The sequence below is a fragment of the Photinus pyralis genome, unplaced genomic scaffold (genome assembly GCF_008802855.1).
Source record: "Photinus pyralis isolate 1611_PpyrPB1 unplaced genomic scaffold, Ppyr1.3 Ppyr1.4_LG1, whole genome shotgun sequence".
Taxonomy (NCBI): Eukaryota; Metazoa; Arthropoda; class Insecta; order Coleoptera; family Lampyridae; genus Photinus; species Photinus pyralis.
The window spans coordinates 39910880-39931638 of record NW_022170249.1 but is presented as its reverse complement, the minus strand read 5'-3'; the positions used below and the strand labels follow the sequence as shown (position 1 = coordinate 39931638).

The window sequence follows — 20759 nt, the reverse complement described above, 5'->3', positions numbered from 1 at the left end:
TCATTGTATTTCATATTTTTAAATTATACTGCAGGTATAATAAAAAATACTATAAGATACACGTGTATAATTGGTCTTTAAAGCACTTGCAACGTTAAAGGCACTCCGCTTCGCGTCGTGCCATGTCAATATTTGGAGATTTTGCTCTTTAAGAGTCGATAACGTTGTGAGAAGTTGTTCTTGAAATGCTAGAAGAGTTACGCTATATAATATGAAACAGCATCCCTGTAGAAGTTTACCACGTGTCTGGTTGATAAAATTTGCGTCAATACTTCGTGTTGATGCAGAGGTCGGTGTGGACAAATTAATACAAGATTGATCTACAATAGAGTGTACATGAGTGTGACATATTTACTAACCTGCTAAACGTAAGTCAACAAGGTGATTATAAGTACCTACTCACTTTCATCTGTTTCGCGAACACAAGTTGCAGGTTGTTTAGGTTTTACAGGTTTACGAGTAATTCACGGTGGTCTAGGAATATCTTCATCGTTGTCTTCGTCACTTGAATAAATGCGCCGTTCTTCTTTTTTTAGCCGATCCCTCGGACAATCCATTCTCATTTTCCACAGCATCGGTTTGAAGATGAGGTAACCTCCGCTACCTTCAACTTCTCTTGTGCAATTAACAAATTATCTAAAAGTAAATAGAATTAGTTGTTACTCACCTTGCGACAATAACAATAACCAAATAAGTCAATGACACGAGCAAAATTACCTGTTTCGTAAAAGCATCGCTGTACGGAATAAATTTTCCAATTTTCTGTGTCAGTGTTAACTATATTCACAAGTGGTTTGTTAAATTGTTTTTGATCTCTTATGGGTGGCCAAAATACTTCATGTTTCCGTGGAGTCAGTCACGTGCTATTTACAATCGCTAGACCACCACTCTGACTTTCGTCGAATTCTATAATTGAATACATAGGTATATGATGTAGAGCAATCGCCACCAATACAAAAGTTCTGTAAATTCGTATTTATCACGTATGCAGAATTGCACCTAATGGCGTAACACTGGTTTCACTATTTTACGTATTCTTATGCTTCATTAAATTAACCTTTGATCGACCACAGCCACTAACAAATTCACTGCGCAGCCTCATAGACAACCATCTTGCTCATAAGTATGTTGGGATTGGTCTATCTGACTATACACGCGCAAACGAAATCGTGGCAATTTTAAACGATTTAAGATGTGCTATCCTAAGCCTAGTATCGACAGTGCGAGGCTGCTCGCAGCGAATGCCTCGTGGCGAATGCTCGGCTTTGCCTCGGACTGTGGATACCGGGGTTGCTCACTATGAGGCGTTCGCGTCGCACAATTCGTGGCGAGCCGTGGGCTTGTCGGTAAAAGAGCAGTGCTCAAAGGTGCCTCGCTCCGAGCTGTGCGTCAAGTGGATACCGCTGTCAGCCTCGCACCGTACAATAGACAATTCTGCACTGCAAACCACCAAATACCTGCACAACGAAACTGCCATCATGGATAATCATGACGTGATTAGAGAATTAGTGAAGTGTTATGAAAGTAAACGTGTATTGTGGGACTCGAAGCACCCTGAATATTATAATAAAAACAAGAGAGAAGACTTGTGGCGCGAAATATCGGTATCAATGAATATTTCGGTGAAAGAACTGAAAAAGAAGATGACGTCTTTGTTGGGCTCTTACCGACGTGAAAAGTCCAGGGAAAAGAAAAGTCAAGTTACAGGATCAGGTATGTTTTTAATCATTATTTTACTACGTAATATCATTAAAACATTTTTTCATTTGTGTACAGTACACTTAGTTGGATTTTTGACGTGATTTACAGTACTCATACTATTGACTAAGGAACAATACCCTAAAGTTTGTAGCGAGAGTTCTGAAACGCCCTGTAAGTTGGAAGTATACTATATAACTTAAATTGGCAAGAAATTGAATTGAGTTTTAATGTTACAGGTCAAGGAGATGTTTACCAGTCAAAATGGTTTGCATACACATGGTTTGGCTTTCTTTGTGATAAGGACATGCCAAATGACCAACTCGATACAATGGATAATGTAAGTACATTTACAAAACATTTTTTTGTGGAAGCTTTAAAAATAACGATGTAAAAACAAACCATTTTCATTCAACAACCCCCCAATTCATTGTCGTTTCTACATGTACCCGGGAAACATCAGTAGTCATTTTGCCATGGAATTGAGCCATTAGTGGCAAAGTGCTCAGCCAGATGGATTCGGATGTTTTTTGATGTCATATTTGCTCTTCGAGGTGTCTGTCCAATTGGGATCATGCCACGGAATTCATCGTTGTTTCTCCATGTACCTGGAATAAATTGTCCATTTTCCTCTCTGTCTAAGAATCCAGCCGGTGTGTAGATATGATTTACAGTAGATCGTTTTCGCAAAAAATTGTGTAAATATACAACTGCTAAAACTACTTTCTTAGCCTTCTCAGGTTGTAGTAGTATTGGTGTTCTCAATACCCGAAATACAGAACTAGCTACTCCAAAAGCATTCTCTACGACCCTACGTGCTCGGGATAGGCGGTAGTTAAAAATTCTTTCAATAGAACCAACTTGTGGAGTACCTTTAAATGGTGTCATAGTATATCCATTTAACTCAAATGCTTGATCACCTAATATAATATAAGGTACCTTAATACTGTAAGGAATTTGTAATGCTTTTGGGTTTGGTATGTTCAGTTCCTTGTTTTCTAATTTGTTGTACAATGTCGTATTTTTGAAAATGCCTCCATCTGAAAATCTACCAGGGCAGCCAACATTAACATACAAAAAATTGTAGTTGGCGTCAACTAATGCAAAGAGCACAATACTAAAAAAACCTTTGTAATTATAATACTCAGTGCCACTGTTCCATGGTGCTTGAAGCTGGACATGTTTCCCGTCCATTGCACCTATTACATGAGGGAAGTTCCACTTCTCTTCGAATTCCTTTGCCACAGCTAACCATTCCTCATTAGAAGAGGGTAGCTAAAATAAAAGACACATCATTAATTTAAAAGCTAAGGAACGCCGACTAGTGAGTAGTATTTATAAAAAACAATTTTACAGGATTCAAAATTTCATTTGGCAAGTCTTGGAATTTTAGGCCTCCATTATAAATCTCTTATGAAAGAGCACCCTATCAAACATTGTATTTGTAATGTTTATTTTGTTGACAGGCTAATACGCAAAGGGATCCTGAGGAAACTCGAGAAGAATCAAACAATGATGAATCTATTGTCGATGAACCCACAACGGTCGAAGATGAACCACCGGAGTCTACTAATACAACGATGGCGTCTACAACTGCTACGGCGGTGTCTACGAGTACAGCGACGGTGCCTACTTCTAACATGTACCAAGGTAGGAAAAGACAACGTCGCAATGATGCTGCTGATACTGCACAAAATCAAATGCTAATTGATGCATACTCCATTTTGAAAAAGACATCGGCTACTCCTACTGACCACTATGAAACGTTTGGAATGCATGTTGCAAGTGAACTCAGGAAATATGACAGCAACACTCTTCCTCATGTGAAGAGGGCAATATTAGATGTGTTGTTCAGAGCAGATATCGGAGAATTTACCCCCAATCACAACGTCCGTAACACTGCTGGGTACTACAGTTCAAATTTCACTACACCGACTTCGTCTCGAGATAGTTACCCTCCAACTCCTACTCCTTCAAATTCCCAATGTATACTTGTTCAGGACCTTGATTCAAGGCCTCCACAACAAGAAGACACCTTAGTAACCTACTTGACTAACATAAATCCTGAAATTTTAAATCCTGAAGAAATGTAATAACATGACATGTTGTTATATGCAAGCTACATTGTTTAACATTACAATATATTGATTTTTTGAAGTAAATTGTTTTCTTACCTTTATGTAGTCCCTTAGGGCTTCAATAAGTGCATCACATACTTCTGGAACAATCACAGATATTCGTTGTTTGGATATGCGAAAGAGGTATTGCAAACTTGTAAATGAATCTCCAGTTGCTAGGAATCTCAGAGTAAGAGCTAATCTTTCCTTGACGGTAATAGCACTTCGCATGTACGTCTCACGTTTTTTCACGGCAGGCTCTACCAATGTAACTAAATGTTCAAAATCTTGCTTGGACATTCGCAAGAAATTTGTCACGTCTTCTTCGAACCTCACGTCTTCTAGGAGTCTGTTCCCATATTCCAACCGATTTCGATAAACTTTTTTGACCCACCAACGGGGCTTACGTCGCCTTTTCCGTTGTTTTTTTCTAATAATAATCGTCGCCATCACAATAAAAGCAGCGGCAGTAACTTGCACATTTCTTAACAACAAAGACATTGTAACGACTTGTATAGACTGCCTTCACTACGAATGTGGGTGGTTCGCGTGCTCGCACTGAGCATTTGTGGTTACAAACTAGCTGAAGAGCGTATGCCTCACCCTGAGGCAGATGGCGTGAGGCATTCGCTGCGAGCAGCCTCGCACTGTCGATACTAGGCTTAAATTATAACTGACTGGTTCAGACAAAAAAAAATGCTGCAATCAAGTTTTGTGAAAACACGCCTTATGCTACTGCATATCTAATACCCAGCCAGCAGAGATGTCGTGAATAACGTCATAAAGACGTGTATTTGTGGTCACCTTTCGTCGACGTTACAAAAGTAACGTGATGATCACGTCATATTTTTTCCAATTGTGGACGTCATTCCAAGACGTCGTAAACACGTTAATTATTTGTGATCTTTCTACCTTATATACTTTGAAGACTCAAATAATGATATATATGTATATAATTATATAATCAAATTTTCATTTTATTGGTATAATTATACTGATACACGTATTATTTTACACTGGTTATGAATGTTATGATCAAGGAAAAAAATGCATAACCTATGTATAATTTTTTTAAATAATATATAATTCGTAATCACGTTATAGCATAGATTGAACAGGAAAATGTTTGTCGTTTTAGTTAGACACGAAGTCATGAAATTGAAGTTTTTAGTTTACGTATTAAACTAGATATACTTAAGCTTCCTCGTAAATTTAAACTTCCCGGTCATTTGCGATTGCGCGTTGTACTTTCTACATCCGTACATGGCGCATGCGCTATATCGTTAAGGTGGTTAATGCAGACGCCAATGCATATCTGATATATCTCCTTATTTGAAAAATGTTTGTGGGTGTACAATTTATTGAAAGTGATGGTGGTGAACTAGCAGTAATACCTGAAACTTGGATAACACCACGTAAGAAACATACTTGGTGGCCACCACATAAACAGCAGTACCTCATTGACAAGTCCGCAAAAAAAGGTCAACAACCTTGCGAAAATACGTGGGAGCAGTATTCCATTTCGCGGTTTTTTTTCTATGAAGGTAAATGTTATTTTTTGTAAACTTTATGAATAACAGCAGAAACACATTTTTAGAAAATTATGTCAAGGCTGTACAAAAGATAAAGAGAGCCGAATACTCCTCCGATATTCAAACGGATCAAGAAGCGGAACAGACAGGCAAACGCAAACGAAAGCCTACGTCGAAGATTCGTGATTCCAGTGAGGAGAGGGAATTAACAGATGATGATCACCCCCCGGAAATAGCAGGTGTCGATAAATTTCTACGAAATATTAACTCAAATCGTAGTTCGTGTTACAATAATAATGAAGGTAACTTGTAATAGTAACATTTATTGACAAATATCATTTGTTATATTTTAGATCAAACCTTGCCACCTGTTTACTTTAATGAGCATTGTAGTGTGAGCCCAGATAATTCACCGCAATGTAACTACTTAGTGCGAGAGGACGATACTACGTCATCGTCATTAGTAGTATGGTATAGCCGTTTCTAAATGTGACCTTGACGTTACTAAAAGGGCATTGCCTTCGTTTCGGGTCGGTAAACTTGTGCTTAAAGTGTATTAACCTTCGTGTCTTGTCGTTTAAACTCGTGCTGCTTAAAGTGTATTAACCTCAATATGGCATTGACCTTTATTGTGGTTTAAAGATTATTGCACTTAACTAATGGGCTTTTGACCATTAAGTGTTAAGGTTTGTTAACAGGATAGGTTCGTAGTTTGGCTAATGAACATATATAAAGTGCTCGTCTGGATGAATTTTACTTCATTCGAACGACGAGCAAGATGACAAAAGCAATTATTATAAAAAGACATACATCAGTTATAACACTGAACGCACATGAGAGGCGAAAACGACTAGAAAATTTGCTGGGAGAAATAAAAAAGCTTAAATGGGATTTGGAAGTTTTTGGAGTGCAGCGCAAACTAAAATCTGTCCAACTGAGTTAGCAGGTGGCCGAGGAGGAATCCAGCAAATGGGGCAGGTTTTCCTCGTATATTTTTGTATTATAAAGTAATTAATAAAGAGTGGTCGGCAGCGTTGAAATGGTTTTATTCTTAGAATTTCTCTTTAGCACCTAGGTACATTTCTCAACTCAGCAGAGGGAATGTTTGGAGGTATCGATTATTTATCGACTGCACTCTGAGTATAATCAATATTATTCGTTTATAAGAAACGAAATGGGAGGTTTAGAAGTGCTGGAAATGCGTTGAAAACAGTTCTTTCAATGGCAACTCCATTAATAAGAGTGTACTGCACCGTATTTGCATTATTCTTACAATTTTTGTACCTGCGTGAAATTTTTCTAAAGTAATCGATCGCTTATCGATCGTTTTGATTGCTCGATTATTTAATGAGGGGCTGCGTGTGTGTGCGCGCGCCTTTAAAAATTTGGTAAATTTAATGAGAGTCCATTAATTATACCTAAAATCATTAATCCAAAATGCTAACCAAAAGTTTGCCATTCGTTCAAAACTTTATAATGCCGATAGACTGATTTCGCGAAATACGCCATGTCAACATTAAAACTACACTTTTAGTAGAATAAGGAAGTCGACAAAGTTCCCAGGAAAGTAGAAATTCTTTTTGCGATTAGAGGTTACTGAACACGAGCGCGCGAGATTCCAAGAATAGAACTAATCACCTGCAAATCGGGAAAAAAAATACCTTCAGAGGTAATAATGCCATTCTCATTTTATCAATTAGCAGAAAATAAGTACATATATGAAAGCAACACTTATTTTTGAAGGGGAGCATTTTCGCAAAACATGTAATCGATCACTCATTCTAGATTAACAATGTAACGTAACATAATTATTAATTTGGAATCGCAATTCGCGAAATAAGAGCACCGAAAACGAAATGGCAACGTAATAGGAAATAGTTTTGCTTGTTACAATTTCTGCTACTGTACAGCTGTACGAAACAGTATCGACCGTATATTGATCGCTTCATTATTAAATTAGTTCAAATATTTGGTACCAGAAATAAAATCTTTAAAGTTATCGTTTGTTTAAAACTAATTTCGCTAAATACACGATGTGAATATAAAAAGCATTTTTCATTAGAATGAGGAAGTCTTCCGAGTTCCAAGAACGTTGAAAAATTCTTATGGTAAATGAACCTGCAATCTCGCGCGAAATCTAATAAGAGCTACAAATTTGGAAACAATATGTACCTACATTTTAATTGCAATTCCCAATTTAATAGCGGAAAATAAGTACGTACCTATATGAAAAAAAGCGGAATAATTTATCCATTTTTTTCGCACACATGCAAGCGTAGGTCCCTAACTGTAATTACTCTTTTTGGATGGAATTCGTCACATATTGCACTTACTGTTTATATCATTCGATGCCCGTTAACATCAACTTTCCGAATTCCATCACCAAAATATTTTATTGTGAAAATAAACCGCCGAAATTCGAATTTTAAGAACACCGACGTTTTGAATGCTCTTTATCTTGCTGCTTCCAGTTCCGAAACCAACTGCTCCACGCGGTTTCTAGCACTTATGCCTTTGGCCTCGTACACTGGTACCAGCTTCAGCAGACGGGCATATGTCGCTTCGGCCACTTGCCTTGGAGTTGCTGGTGACCCCCCCATGGCCCAGTCATCAGCCTGCGGGTATTGAGCGGTGCCTACGCCATAGACCTGCATCATATTTTGCAGGCTTTTTCCCCCTGGACTTTTTATAATCCTCATCGTAGTGGTGCTGCAGAGAGAGAGAGAAGCGGTATTATAATTCTATTTGACAAAGATTTTGGTTAACTTACTATTCACTGATTTTTGCCACGTTGGGGGCGGCTTCTGCTGTTGGAGGCGATGGAGACCTTATTAACGGCGCATACATCCTGTAACGAAATCAATCACTTACAAACATGTTCTCTGTTTAAATTAGAAATAAAATTTACCTGGTTTGTGTCGGCTGGGTACCACCTTCTAGCTCCTCCAACAGCTTAGCCAATTGATCCTCCACCACTGGTTCCGTACTATAAGCAAACATGTAATATTAGCACGAGAGAGAGAGAGAGAGAGAGAGAGAGAGACGGAAACTTTTTTGATAGTAATTAAGTAACATAATAAAAAGGGGAATATTTACCGTAATTTAGTTACTTGTGCCCCTCCAATCTCGTCGTCCGAGTTAATTGTAATGATGGAATATTGGTCATCTAGCAACGGGGGCGGTGGCGGTATGGTCCCATTATCCACAATTTTGACGAGTGCAGGCGGTGGCGGTTTTGGATGCGATGCCAACCTCGGATCTTTTCTTGGCAATACAGTCACATCACTGATTATGTTCACTCTCTTTGGTGGCACACTTTTCGAAGCCGGCGGCAGTTTCTTTTTCATGGATAGCGATAACTTAGGCATTTTCCGAGCAGTATCCATTTCGGAGTTCGCGTTGTAACTGATTAAAATGCGCTCTAATGTTTCTAGTATTTATTATAAAATTTTTGCTAACGTTTGCAGAACTCTTGGGAATGAGAGAGATAGCGCGTATGTTCTCCGGAAAAGATAACTAAATGCAACGTAGCATTTATTCAGGTTGTTTGACCTCTTGCCTTTGCCCTTCATCAAGAGCACCTACTGTATATAAAAGGAATCGTTTTGTCGTAAATCGAATAATTGCGTCTCAGGATTTGTGTGGAATACATTGCTTGTTGTTGGTGTTCACAAGCAATTCCCTGCAGTATCGGTGATCGCGAATACAACTTAATAATATTTTTAAGTACTTGGATAATTTTTTGTGTAAGTATGTCGACAGTTTCGACTACGTCTGCTGCGTCCCTTAGCAGTGACATAGTTCAACTGACTCGAGACGCCGTCAAATTAATAAAAAGCAAATCGGAGATCTGCAAACACCTTTCGATCTTACGTAATAATATACGTATACTAGAAAACGCAATTACCAATAGGATTCATTTAGATAGCCCCATTGAAAATCCAATTAGGCTTGAAGCTAATTTAGGGATACTCAAATTCTATTTGGCTCTATTACAGCATAAATTACGAAGTGTTTCTCAAAAAGGGGGTTGTGGAATTGGTGCCACCGATGATGGTGCTACTACCTCCCATTTCCCTAATCTCGTATGGTATACACTAACCTCAGGTTTTCGTGGTAGGGATTATTGTCAATTTGGGTTACAAGGATCCTTTAATATTTTTACATCGTGCCTATGACAGTGTTCTAAGAAAATTGCGTGAGCTATTGAAGAGATCGATGTTAAAAGTTAACGTGGTACTGGCTTGCGATTTTATTAATCCTCAAAACCTTAATGTCGATTTAAAAACTTTTGCAACTAGAAACTCCGTCATAGATATTGGGACGAATCTGAGAGAGTGGTACGAGTTTGAAGTGATTGAAAAATTGCAAAAAAAGCTTGGATCATTCGAAGAATGTGATTCTGGGTGGGCATTAAACCAAATTCTCTATTTAAAGGTGAACATCAATAAATACGTACCCATTAGGGCAGGAAAGTTTTCCTCGTATATCAAATTACCTCGTTTTCTCGCTCTTAAAAGAGCAATTATTAATGTAAAGAATAATGATCAATATTGCTTCTTATGGTCCGTGGTCTCGGCCTTGTACCCCGCGCTGTCAAATGCCGACAAAACCATGCGCAACAGGTAATAAGGCCCACTAAATTTCTTGTGGGCCTTATTACCTGCCTGGTGGGCCATATTACCCGATACGTTTAAAGCAATTATATTTTTTACTTTGTAGGACAATGGGGAAAAAAAATCGGGGTATGCGAGCAAACTGGGATGAAGAAATGATGGAGGAAGCCCTAAATCTCATAAAACAAGGAAAGTCGCAAAGATATGTGGAAAATCATTGCGGAATACCTCGTCGAACGTTAAGAGCGCATATTAAATCTGGCATTTCCAAAAGAAAGCTGGGCAGGCACCCTATTTTGAATTCGGAATTAGAAAGCGAATTAGAAGCTAAGATAATTCGGTTTGCGGAACGGGGTTTTCCACTTACGCCAAAAACTATTCGCAGATGTGTGTTTGCATTTGTCGATAAAAAAAAAATTCCAAACCCTTTCAGTGCCACCCATAAATTGGCCGGAAGGGAGTGGTACAGAGCCTTTCTTAAAAGAAACACAGCTATTTCCCTTCGCCGAGCCCAAAACATGAATCCCGCCAGAGCCCAAAAGCTAAACAAACCCATAGTACAGGATTACTTCAACAAATTGAATAATCTCTTGGAAAGGATTGGCGTGAAAAACAAACCAGAAAAAATCTACAACATGGATGAGAAAGGATGTCGTCTGAATCTGCACCACCAGCAACGAGTTCTTGCCCGAAAAGGAGCAAAAAGGGTTCATTTAGTAGCTCACGAACACGCAGAAAATGTCTCCATTGTAGGATGCGCCAATGCCTTGGGTCAAGTGATACCTCCCATGATTCTTTTTAAGGGCAAAAGGCTAAAACCGACATTTGAGGATGGCCTGCCAGGTGGCTCCGTGGTCCACATGACTCCAAAGGGAAGCATGATTCAAGAAGTCTTCGTCAAATGGCTAGAACATTTTGCGAAATACATGTCTGCCCCTCCAGTTGTTTTAATATTTGACGGTGCTTCCTGTCATTTGGACATTTCGATAGCAGAAAGAGCTGAGGAGTTAGGAATTCATTTGATGTGCCTCCCAAGTAACACGACGCACGAATTACAGCCGATGATGGATAAGGCTGTTTTTCGTTCCTTCGAACATCATTGGGACGAAGAGCTTTTACGATATTGGGAACACCATCCAACACGGACATTAAACAAGGAAAGATTTTCAGACATCTTCACCCCAGTATGGGGAAAGTGCATGACCATCGCCAATATAACCAACGGGTTTAGAGCAACCGGGATTTATCCCCTAAACATTGATGCAATAGCAGAGTATGCGTTTGCACCAAGTTTAGCAACATTAAGAAATATTGAGGACGAGAACAACGATAACTCAAGTCCAGAAGACGACGTGCCCCTTGCTAGTTTAAGAGACGAAACTAAAAAAGCAAACAACTCTTTTTCAGAAGTGCTGGTGACTCCTGAAGTAAAAATAAAACCTAACGCACCAATTCGGAAAAAAGCTTTAAATTACAAAGCTTTAGAGGTAACCAAAAAACTTTTCAAAGATACCACTAATGTTCAAGGTCAACCTCAACTTGCAAAAAAAACGCATGCAAAGACCTCTTCTGCAGAGCCCCAGCCATCATCTTCCAAAGGTCGCATCAACAAAGAGAATTGGTTATGTGCTGGATGCCACAAAAATTTTGTTGCTGATATGAGGCAATGTACGGAATGCAAGTTATGGTTCCAGGAAGAATGTGTTGGATTAACTGAAGACGATGATGAGCCCTTTGTATGTGCGTTTTGTGAGGAGAAATAGAAGGGCTTTATTATCTGCTATGTATGGTAATATGGCCCAAGTACAGTGGTTTAAAAAAAAATTCGCAGACTGTGCTCTTTTTTCATTTAAATTACCAAAATGGAATTTTTAGTTACCTCTATAGTAGTACCTTACTTAGAAAAAAAAATTTATGTTAAAATGTGTTTCAATTTTTTAATAAAAATTAAAATAAATTAGGTGGGCCTTATTCCCCGCAGTTACCTTATAACCGATATAAGAGGGCTTCGTTACCTACCAGATGGCCAGTTGTTTTACACTTTAAGACATGGACAAGAATACGAAAACTTAAATAACGGCAAACGTGGATCTTCTAAGTCTGTGTCAATGGCAGTTGCCATAGAAAACCTTCCACAACTATATAAAGGCCCAATACCGATTAAAAAGGAAAAATATGAACATCTACAGATCTTAAAGAAGAGTCTGGATAATCATTATCATGGTTTTTATGACGCCCTTGCATACAAATAATTTAAGTAGGTACCTATACATAATGTAAATATTTGTCATTTTAGTTCTTTTGTTTTACAAACCAAAGTTTTTCATTTCTTTTAGTAACAAACGCTGTTTATTTTAAATACTTTAATTGTTAAAGATTTAAATAAAACATTCAAAGAAAATGTTGTAAGTCACTTGCTGTTTAAATATATTGATGAGAAATGCTTTTAAGTCCAATTAAATTTTGATTAAACATTTTTTTGTCTACAAAATGGCTCCTGATGCTGCACAAATGTGAATTAACTGAAAGTATAGAAAGTGAAGATCCGAATCTGTCAATGTGTAAGTTTTAAAAAGTTTTTTTGCTCTCCTGTAAAGTTGTCATAAATGGACTTAAGACGTTTGCGGATTAAGCCGACGATATATAAATCCACTAGCCGACTCGGCGGACGTTGTCCTCTTGCTTAGCTATGAATACCTACTCAATTCGGACTGGAATAAATAATAACAAAAAATTTGCTGTGGTTAGCACAGGTACCACCCGCCCCACCTGCGCGATTCTGCCCTTTTATGTCTAACAACATGTGTAGCAAATTTGGTTTAAACCCGTTCAACCGTTTAAAGGTCGATTCGCATTTTACGGAACGTCAACGTCACGTCACGTCAAAATATTGTTTTTTCACTACTAGCGTCTGATGACATGATTATTAACCTATTTTCCACTTGTAAAGTAGGCTTTCTCCGCATTTGTTCAAAGTGGTTAATAATGTGGACATTATTAACTAGTAGTCAATAATGAGAACTATCACGCTGTCACTTTTAGAAAACACAACCCCAAATTTCGCTCAATAAACGATTAGACAAGTTCTCTAAAATGAATAATTGCCACCATCCGCCATTTCCAGAGGAATTACATACCTACAATTTTCACATTTTGAAAAAATTCGAACGAAATTACTCTTTGAAAATGTCTCAATGACATTTACGGCCTTCTTGACTGCTACTTCCACGTACTTGATTGACATCTTAAATTAATAAACAAAAAATTCTGTCCAACCGTTCACTTTCTTATCAGTATAATATGTTAATTTAGAGGACTTCAAGTGCTAGTAGTGAAATAGTATATTATATACCGCGGGACTGAAGTAGTACTTTTAATCCCGAAGGTAAATATATATATAATTTACCTGAGGGATTAAGACCACTACTTCAGTCGCAAGGTATATACGATATTTTTCGTACTTCCTAAACTGAAACACTTAATATGTATGGAGTTCAAGAACGCTTTCTTTCAAAAAATCGCTGCTCAACAAGTTACCATAGGAACTGTCATTGCTAGTGTCATAATTTTGGTGGTGGGTGACAAAGGTGTATTTGATATTGATAAAAAGCAGCCAAAGTAGGTAAAGAATTGATACCACCGAAATCCAAAAAACTATATGAGCAGCAGTACGATGCGTTTAAGAAGTAGTGCCGCATACAAAATGTGGAACAACCTACTGAAATTGCCTTGCTAGTAATTTCATCCTTCCGGGATTTTCGTAAAATTTAATCCCGGCGGGACAAAAAGTGACACTTCAGTCCTTGTCATAATGGAGTGAAGTTGTCACTTTAGTCTCGGAAGTACGAAAAAAATAGTATATATACCACAGTAGAGAAGTCTATTATTGCCTTCGCACCTTACACCCTTCGGCGCAAGCGCCTCGAGATGTAATCTTGGTGCTCAGGCAATGAAAAAGGCTCTGACTACAGGGATACCGGAGGCGGGCTGCTCAGGGCTTCCTGGCCCTCTTCAGCCAGAGAACGGGATTGTAAGGATGGGTAAAGTTAGGGATGGGAACGGAAGAAACGGAGTTAGGGTGCTGAGGGGGAGAGTACTGCTCCAGCATTCGCCTCGTAGATTTCAACATAATGCTAGCATTATGCGAAGCTACGTATGTCTGAGGAAAACCATCTGACAAAACCCCAGACAGAGCAGTCGGCAGCGGGATTCGAACCCACAACCTCCCGAATAGCATCGGTGAGCGCATCCACTGCGCCACGTGCCTCGTTGCTCAGGCAATAATACTGTACTTCTCTACCTTGATATATATACAGGGTGACAATTTGAAAACTTACCACCCCCCATATCTTAGTAAATAAACGAGATATTTAAAAAAATCAAAATCCGTTTCGGTAATTCGGAGGGGGAATCACAATGACATAGTTGGCGACGCACCCCCTCCAACCCCCTGCGCCCCAGCCACCCCAACTTTTAAATCTTAAATAGTGACCCCCCATGTGTGATACGTCGTTGGAAAGCTCTGAAAAAATGCTTTCCAACCATACCAAATAGCATTACATTTAGGTTAGTAATTATCGTGCAAATCAAAAAATAAACTAATATGATACATTTGAAATCTGTCGTATTTAAAACGCAACCGGCGAACATAGACGAACTAAGACAGAGAATAATTCAAGAATGTCGAAATATTGCAAAACCAACATTTGAAAAGGTTCGACAAGAGTTTGAGAATAGATTATAACTGGCGATCAAAAATGAGTTGCTGTCGAGTCGGCTTTGGAAATTCAAGTTAAATACGATTTTCCATGTTTATTTTTTGATTTGCACGATAATTACTGACCTAAATGTAATGCTATTTGGTATGGTTGGAAAGCATTGTTTCAGAGCTTTCCAATGACGTATCAAACATGGGGAGTCCCTATTTAAGATTTAAAAGTTGGGGAGGCTAGGGCGCAGGGGGTGTGAAGGGGTGCGTCGCCAACTAGGTCATTGTGATTCCCCCTCCGAATTACCAAAACGGATTTTGATTTTTTAAATATCTCGTTTATTTACTAAGATATGGGGGGGTGGTAAGTTTTCAAATTGTCACCCTGTATATATATATATATATATAAGCACGCACGCACGAAAAGTGGCCATCTTGAATTTTTTTGACATCAATTCTAAATTAAGCGTATCAAAGACAGTCACTTTTATACTTTTTTTTATATCTCTTATACTTTCGATGATATAAGACATTTCAAGGAAATGACCATTTTTAGTTATTTTGAATTTTACGTCGAACCTATGCGACATTTTGAAATTTTCCATAAGGAAATTTTAAATAAGCATCCAAAACTGCCCGTTTGACCAATTCTCTGTGTGGGAGATATATATATATATATATATATATATATATATATATATATAAATATTTCTTATGATAACATTCACATATAACGTAACGGAACGCACCGTCAACGTCACGAACCGTCGAGATAAGTTTCTAACATTTCTTTGACGTCACGCTGATGCTAATGTTCTCCTATTTAATCTGAGCACGATAAAAACAGATGGTCCAGAATAAAAAATCCAATCGCAACCATCCTAAGAAACTATTGACGTAAAATGTGAATTGGCAGCAAGATTTAGGTGACGTTGCCGGTCCGTGACGTGACGTTGAGGTTCCGTAAAATGCGAATAGACCTTTAACCGGAAAAGAGATTTTGACACACTTGCCCCAAAATCTCCCCAAAATAATAAAAAATAAACGCACTCACTTCTATTTTTGGCGATTCAGAGCTACCAACGTACCTCTTTTTTGCTGCGCCAAATGCCGTAATTTGAAAGCAATTCTGTATTTCTGGATATGAGTCAAAAAATGTATAAAATCTGGCCCATTTCCGATGGCGTCAATTTCACTTGGCCACTGCTGCAACATAATCCCGGGGCTTCAGTAGCTTTGCAATGCGGACACACAAAGTTCATTGGTCTAATAGCAACGATTTACTGTAAAATGCAACTCGATAGGTATTAAAAGGTACATTTCTGCGTTGTTCATATCGATTCCGTTTCGTGCTTCGCTTTGGTTATCAGTTTGACTTAAGTACTCGTACTCGTTTGACTTGTAGGATTGCGAATTAAGCGACCTAAAGAAAAAAAAGATCGGACATCCGGTTCCGGAGAAAATCCACCCTAACTTTGGTCCGCTGCTGTGACGTAACCCTTCGACCCACTGGGCTCAAATTGTGGCGGATTCTCTGATCCTTTAGCTTTCCAAAGATCCCTCAACGAGCTCGATCGGTTGATAAATAACCGAACGAGGGAGTTTTAAAGGGGGTCATGTCAAAAAACAACTTACTGTCACCAAGGTCTAGATAGGTATAGGCAACTCCAACTACAAGAATGTGCATCTAGTTGCCTACAACAACAAAACTATTGCCACTACATTTTTTTTTTACCCTACTGCTACTCATAAGTAAAGTAACCCTATACAAGTACACTTTATTTTTATAATGGAACTTCCTGTAAGTACTTAAGAAATTAATAAATTAACAAAAACTAAATACGAATAAATACAGGATATTTTCTTCCAACCCCTGAAGTTAAATAAACTTCAGCACCTGCTGCGCTCCTACCACCGCGTGGAGGACGTAGACTTCGAGGCAGTGCGGAGAGGATACTGGCGTGGCTATGTCTGTCTTCAGCAAGCTCGAAAACTTGAAGACGTCATCCGTCACCACTTCGAAAGGCTGAAGATGGATATGTACGTAGCGTCCCCTCTGGCTGCCTTTTGTTATGTCGCCTTCCACGTCGGGCTCGACATAGAGTTGCTGCCGAATTCGAAAGGTGGGCCGAGCGTAGCAGTGCTTCGTGGGTTGATGGAAGAGATGCTGCGCGGACCCCAACAGTACTCCGAACAGTCCGTCGCCGCATTCCAGCGACTGCGACGTCGAGGGCAGTTCAAACTGACCTTCGACGCCGTACAGACAACGGTATACGACGACGGACTGTACGGTTTGGCCCAAGACTCCCTCCTGCAATTCCTCGACATTCCTCGACTTCCAACCCCAGTTTCTTCTTCCTCTTCCTCATCTTCCCCATCGCCCCAACCGCCACCAACACCCGACCTTTCCGCACCGCCAGCTTCGCCCCCATCGCCACCAATACCCGACCAGACTTCGACGCGACCAAAACGACAGACGAGACCGACAAAAAATAAAGACTTCTTATATTATTAAGAAATGCGTTTTATTTATGGCCTACCTTCATTCTAAAAATGCCCAACTTTGAACGTTTTGTTGCATCGTCATTTCTTATGTGAGGTTAGATTTCAGTTATATTAATAAACTTGGATGTGGTTAAGTTACCATCAAAAGTATCGGGTTTCGGTCAATCTCTCAGAATCGAAAGAAATATCGTTCTTATACTAAATCGGGTGCGAGGAATCCAATTTTTCTATGCCGGGACGTAGGAAAAAGTCAAAAAATGCAACTTTTTTATTTATCGAGATATCGACTTGAAATTTTTTTTGGTTTATATGTATTAGTAATAGGGGTGCTCTGAATCCAAATTCGGCCTTACTTTTGGGCCACGAGGCCATTTAGGCACTCAAAATTCAAAAAAAACTCAAAATTTTTGACATGACCCCCTTTAAAACTCCCTCGTTCGGTTATTTATCAACCGGGTCCCCTTCAAAAATTACGCGCTCCTTCTCTGGGATAAGTTCAGATAATCCATCAAAATTAAAATTTGGTTCGATTGACAAACAACTGATATCAAATATGCAAATATTTCACCTTATGTTTTCATTCCTTTCCAAATCTCTTTGAGTACACGTTTATATCAGCTATATTATTCTACGAAACTTTTATTTTTTTTTTATTACATTTTTCAAAACTTTAATTTTTATTTAATTTTTACATTTAATTTAATTAATTAAATATACATCATTATTTTAGGAAGCATGGAAGCAATTAATGTAAGTAACTATACAAACTATAATATCTATAACGTCCATCGAGTGGCCTTTGGAAGTTCAAATTAAAATTAAAGAAAAATTCCAAAGGCGACCTGTCGGATCGCCTGTTATAATTAATTGTACAAAACGAACGACATACAGACAAACAGACAAATACAAATCGTTACTTTATTTTAGAGCCTCTTCTTCAGACCGGTGCGGCTACAAATTTTGAAAAACATAATACGGCAGTATGAAACAGCGGCCGAAATTAATATCAACCAGATATGCAAAGAATTTTACAAGGGTTACGCAACAAGGGATACGAAGGTCAAATTAGAAGAATTTATACGACACAATTTCGACGATCTAAAAACTAAAAACGTCATTTCCCTATCCCCTGTTGCGGCCCTTGCACATTTACTGGACCACTCGGCTGCGTTGGAGGGAGTTAAACAGCGAACGGCTAAAGGCGGGTACAGCAAATCTAAAATGGAATACATAATTCAAGCGATTTTTGAATTAAGTGCCCCCCCTCCAACAGAAGCAGTCGAAATATTGAAAACATTGCTGCAGAAAAGCGAAGTAAACGATTTTGTGGCCGAAGCCGGCTCCGAAGAAGAGGCAAAAGAGTTGCTGGGGCAAGCGCTCCGACTTTTTCCCCCTTTTTGGTACGAGATAAAGCCAAAAGTGTACCAAAAAAGGCCACAAAGGCAAAAAAGGGGGAGAAAAGCGATGCGAGAAAGGTCGTCCCAGGAGTCGTCCTCGACGGATGTGTCGACGGCAGGTGTTGAGGACACAGCAACGGCGGTGATTGATGATGTTGTCGGTCCTTCATCTGCATTGAACATGGAAAATGAAAGTCAAAACACAGCGGTGGAGCCCACGGTCTTACCTGCACCTACATCGGTCGCTATTGAGGTCCATCGCTGTGCGGACGGAAGTAGGCCACGTTCAAGGCAGATGAACAAACGGGCAGCGATCGATGCAGCTGTTGCTGGTCCATCAAACGCGGGCGCACAAGCCGGGTGGGACGACATCGTGACGAACCCCGCATCGCCGTCGCCGATCCGACACTCTCCGCCCTCATCTTCCTCCTCATCATCTTCGCCCTCACCATCAGCTACCGACCCTGTCAATCCTCTGGCCACCGTTCCACCGCCCATAAATGTAGGGGACTTGGTTTGGGCGAAAGCCAAATTCATGGGCTATTGGCTGGGCGAGGGTGTGGACGTGGTCAGAGTAACTCGCCACATAAATTACATTGTGGAGCTAAAGGGCAGGGGGAGATTCAAAATTGCCGAACACTTTGTGAAAGTATTTAATCGCGCAGAACCGATACCGTCTTTTGTAAAACCCGGCAAAAAACAACGAGAAACGTTAAGAAAAATCATCGACAGCCTCCCACAATAAAAACACTTCCTTTTTTTTAAAAAATTATTTCCCGTACGACTAACCTATATGACAATAACCTATTTCACTCATAAAACACCTTATGATTTGACATTCACAAACGTCAAACTTCCGATCTTCGGTAATGCATCTAATTTCATAGGCAAACTTTGGAGTGGGATCTTTTGATTGTTTATATAAGCAACTTAAACTACACTGCAGCGTATTCTTTTTGCAAATTTCATTACGAAATATCGAACAACCGATCGGGGCGTTTACAGCAGCGTTCCCTGTACTTTAAGTTGCATAAGCATAAACTCCGCATGTATTTTACTCGTGGACAATATAGTGTACCTCAGGGCGTCAGCTGTTTACATTTTAAGAGTACCCTTACCCCTCCTTTATCTTTCCTTCTCTAAGGTATTTTTATAACAAATGGACTATTTATAGATCTGTCAGCTGCCAGGCGGATGTACCAAATCAGCAAGTAAAAAACCGATTATTTAAGACAAAGGAAGGAAGAGAAGAGCCACAACGAAATCAAATTACCTGAAAATAGTGGCCTCGTTATAATGAAGTAAGTTATGGTGTTGTACTTACTCAGTCATACTTACTCAGTCATAGAGGGTGGAAATATTTTAGGATAGTTCCACTTGCACCGAACTGCACAGACCATTGCCTCCACCACCTTCTTGGAAGACATCAGTCTGTTCAGTTGCTTACGGTACATCAACGGAAGCCGAGGATGTCTCGCATCGACAAAGGGACTATCCCGATGCACAGCTTCGAAGGTCGGTACGAAACTGGGCATCCGGCGCCCCTTCTGCAAGAATTCCTCAGCCCTCGTTTGGAATGTGGAACTCTCCCGCAACACCTCCACCAACCGGACCACATAATTAGTGATACGTTGCCCCAAAAGAAACTTTATCGCCGGTCGAAAATCTTCGCCTTCGGCGAATATTTTCTGCAGCACAAGAGGTCTTTTGAGGAAACATATAATTAAGCGGTCCGTGTCCCTCGAACGCAACGCCCGCTCAACAAATTCTCGTCGTCGTTTTTGCTAAAATTTAATTGATTCATGCATTGAACGGTGATGTGATTATGTGAGCTTACCAACTGGTACAACCGGTCCTTCGCCTTCCGATTTCTCTCCCTCCAGTCCTCCAGTACCCTGATCTTCGCCCACTGCAAGTACCCCGGAAGCAGGGCAAACAACCGTTCCGCAGCGTTCATCTTCAGGGTATCACTTAACTTGCCGGTGGCAATCAACTTCCGTCTATAAATGGTACCCTTCTGATTCATCACCCGGTCGTAGGCCCGCCTCGATTTGTATTCCCGGGGATTGTATTTGCACTTTCGACGAAGCCTGTGGTACATCTCGTTAGCCGCAACTTTCCTACATCTCGCTCGGAATGCCTGTGTAATTATTAAATGTACGTTTTATAAAATATAAAGATACGAA

The 20759-nt window shown here is 39.6% G+C and overlaps 5 protein-coding genes across 5 annotated transcripts in view; 2 read left to right on the top strand and 3 right to left on the bottom strand.

Annotated features, from left to right (window-relative positions):
- LOC116170367 overlaps positions 1-20759 on the bottom strand; it is a 631383-nt gene that overhangs the window by 293559 nt on the left and 317065 nt on the right. The gene's annotated exons all lie outside the window — the stretch shown is intronic.
- LOC116170485 lies at positions 1976-4173 on the top strand. Its single transcript, XM_031486924.1, has 2 exons — positions 1976-2038; positions 3165-4173. The coding sequence occupies exons 1-2, from the start codon at positions 2006-2008 to the stop codon at positions 3789-3791; spliced, it is 660 nt and encodes a 219-aa protein (XP_031342784.1). The 5' UTR covers positions 1976-2005; the 3' UTR covers positions 3792-4173.
- LOC116161118 lies at positions 7801-9473 on the bottom strand. Its single transcript, XM_031474347.1, has 4 exons — positions 8444-9473; positions 8256-8333; positions 8118-8195; positions 7801-8056 (listed from the first exon to the last, which is right to left on the bottom strand). Exons 1-4 carry the CDS (start codon positions 8731-8733, stop codon positions 7801-7803), a joined length of 702 nt encoding a protein of 233 aa, XP_031330207.1. The 5' UTR covers positions 8734-9473.
- On the bottom strand, positions 16439-20746 carry LOC116170458. The gene is made up of 4 exons (XM_031486885.1): positions 20411-20746; positions 19912-20357; positions 18801-19846; positions 16439-18743 (listed from the first exon to the last, which is right to left on the bottom strand). Exons 1-3 carry the CDS (start codon positions 20672-20674, stop codon positions 19843-19845), a joined length of 714 nt encoding a protein of 237 aa, XP_031342745.1. The 5' UTR covers positions 20675-20746; the 3' UTR covers positions 16439-18743; positions 18801-19842.
- LOC116170429 lies at positions 18377-20503 on the top strand. The gene is made up of 2 exons (XM_031486820.1): positions 18377-19874; positions 19940-20503. The coding sequence occupies exon 1, from the start codon at positions 18398-18400 to the stop codon at positions 19316-19318; it is 921 nt and encodes a 306-aa protein (XP_031342680.1). The 5' UTR covers positions 18377-18397; the 3' UTR covers positions 19319-19874; positions 19940-20503.

Bases quoted from the DNA above. Each gene is read 5' to 3' on its own strand.
- LOC116170485 (XM_031486924.1), top strand. From the start codon at position 2,006: ATGCCAAATGACCAACTCGATACAATGGATAAT. The intron at 2,039-3,164 runs GTAAGTACATTT...TTTTGTTGACAG, and splicing joins AACTCGATACAATGGATAAT to GCTAATACGCAAAGGGATCC.
- LOC116161118 (XM_031474347.1), bottom strand. From the start codon at position 8,733: ATGGATACTGCTCGGAAAATGCCTAAGTTATCGCTATCCATGAAAAAG. The intron at 8,196-8,255 runs GTAAATTTTATT...ATTTCGTTACAG, and splicing joins ACCCAGCCGACACAAACCAG to GATGTATGCGCCGTTAATAA. The intron at 8,057-8,117 runs GTAAGTTAACCA...CTCTCTCTGCAG, and splicing joins GTGGCAAAAATCAGTGAATA to CACCACTACGATGAGGATTA.
- LOC116170429 (XM_031486820.1), top strand. From the start codon at position 18,398: ATGGAATACATAATTCAAGCGATTTTTGAATTAAGTGCCCCCCCTCCA.
- LOC116170458 (XM_031486885.1), bottom strand. From the start codon at position 20,674: ATGTACCACAGGCTTCGTCGAAAGTGCAAATACAATCCCCGGGAATAC. The intron at 20,358-20,410 runs GTAAGCTCACAT...ATTAAATTTTAG, and splicing joins AGGACCGGTTGTACCAGTTG to CAAAAACGACGACGAGAATT.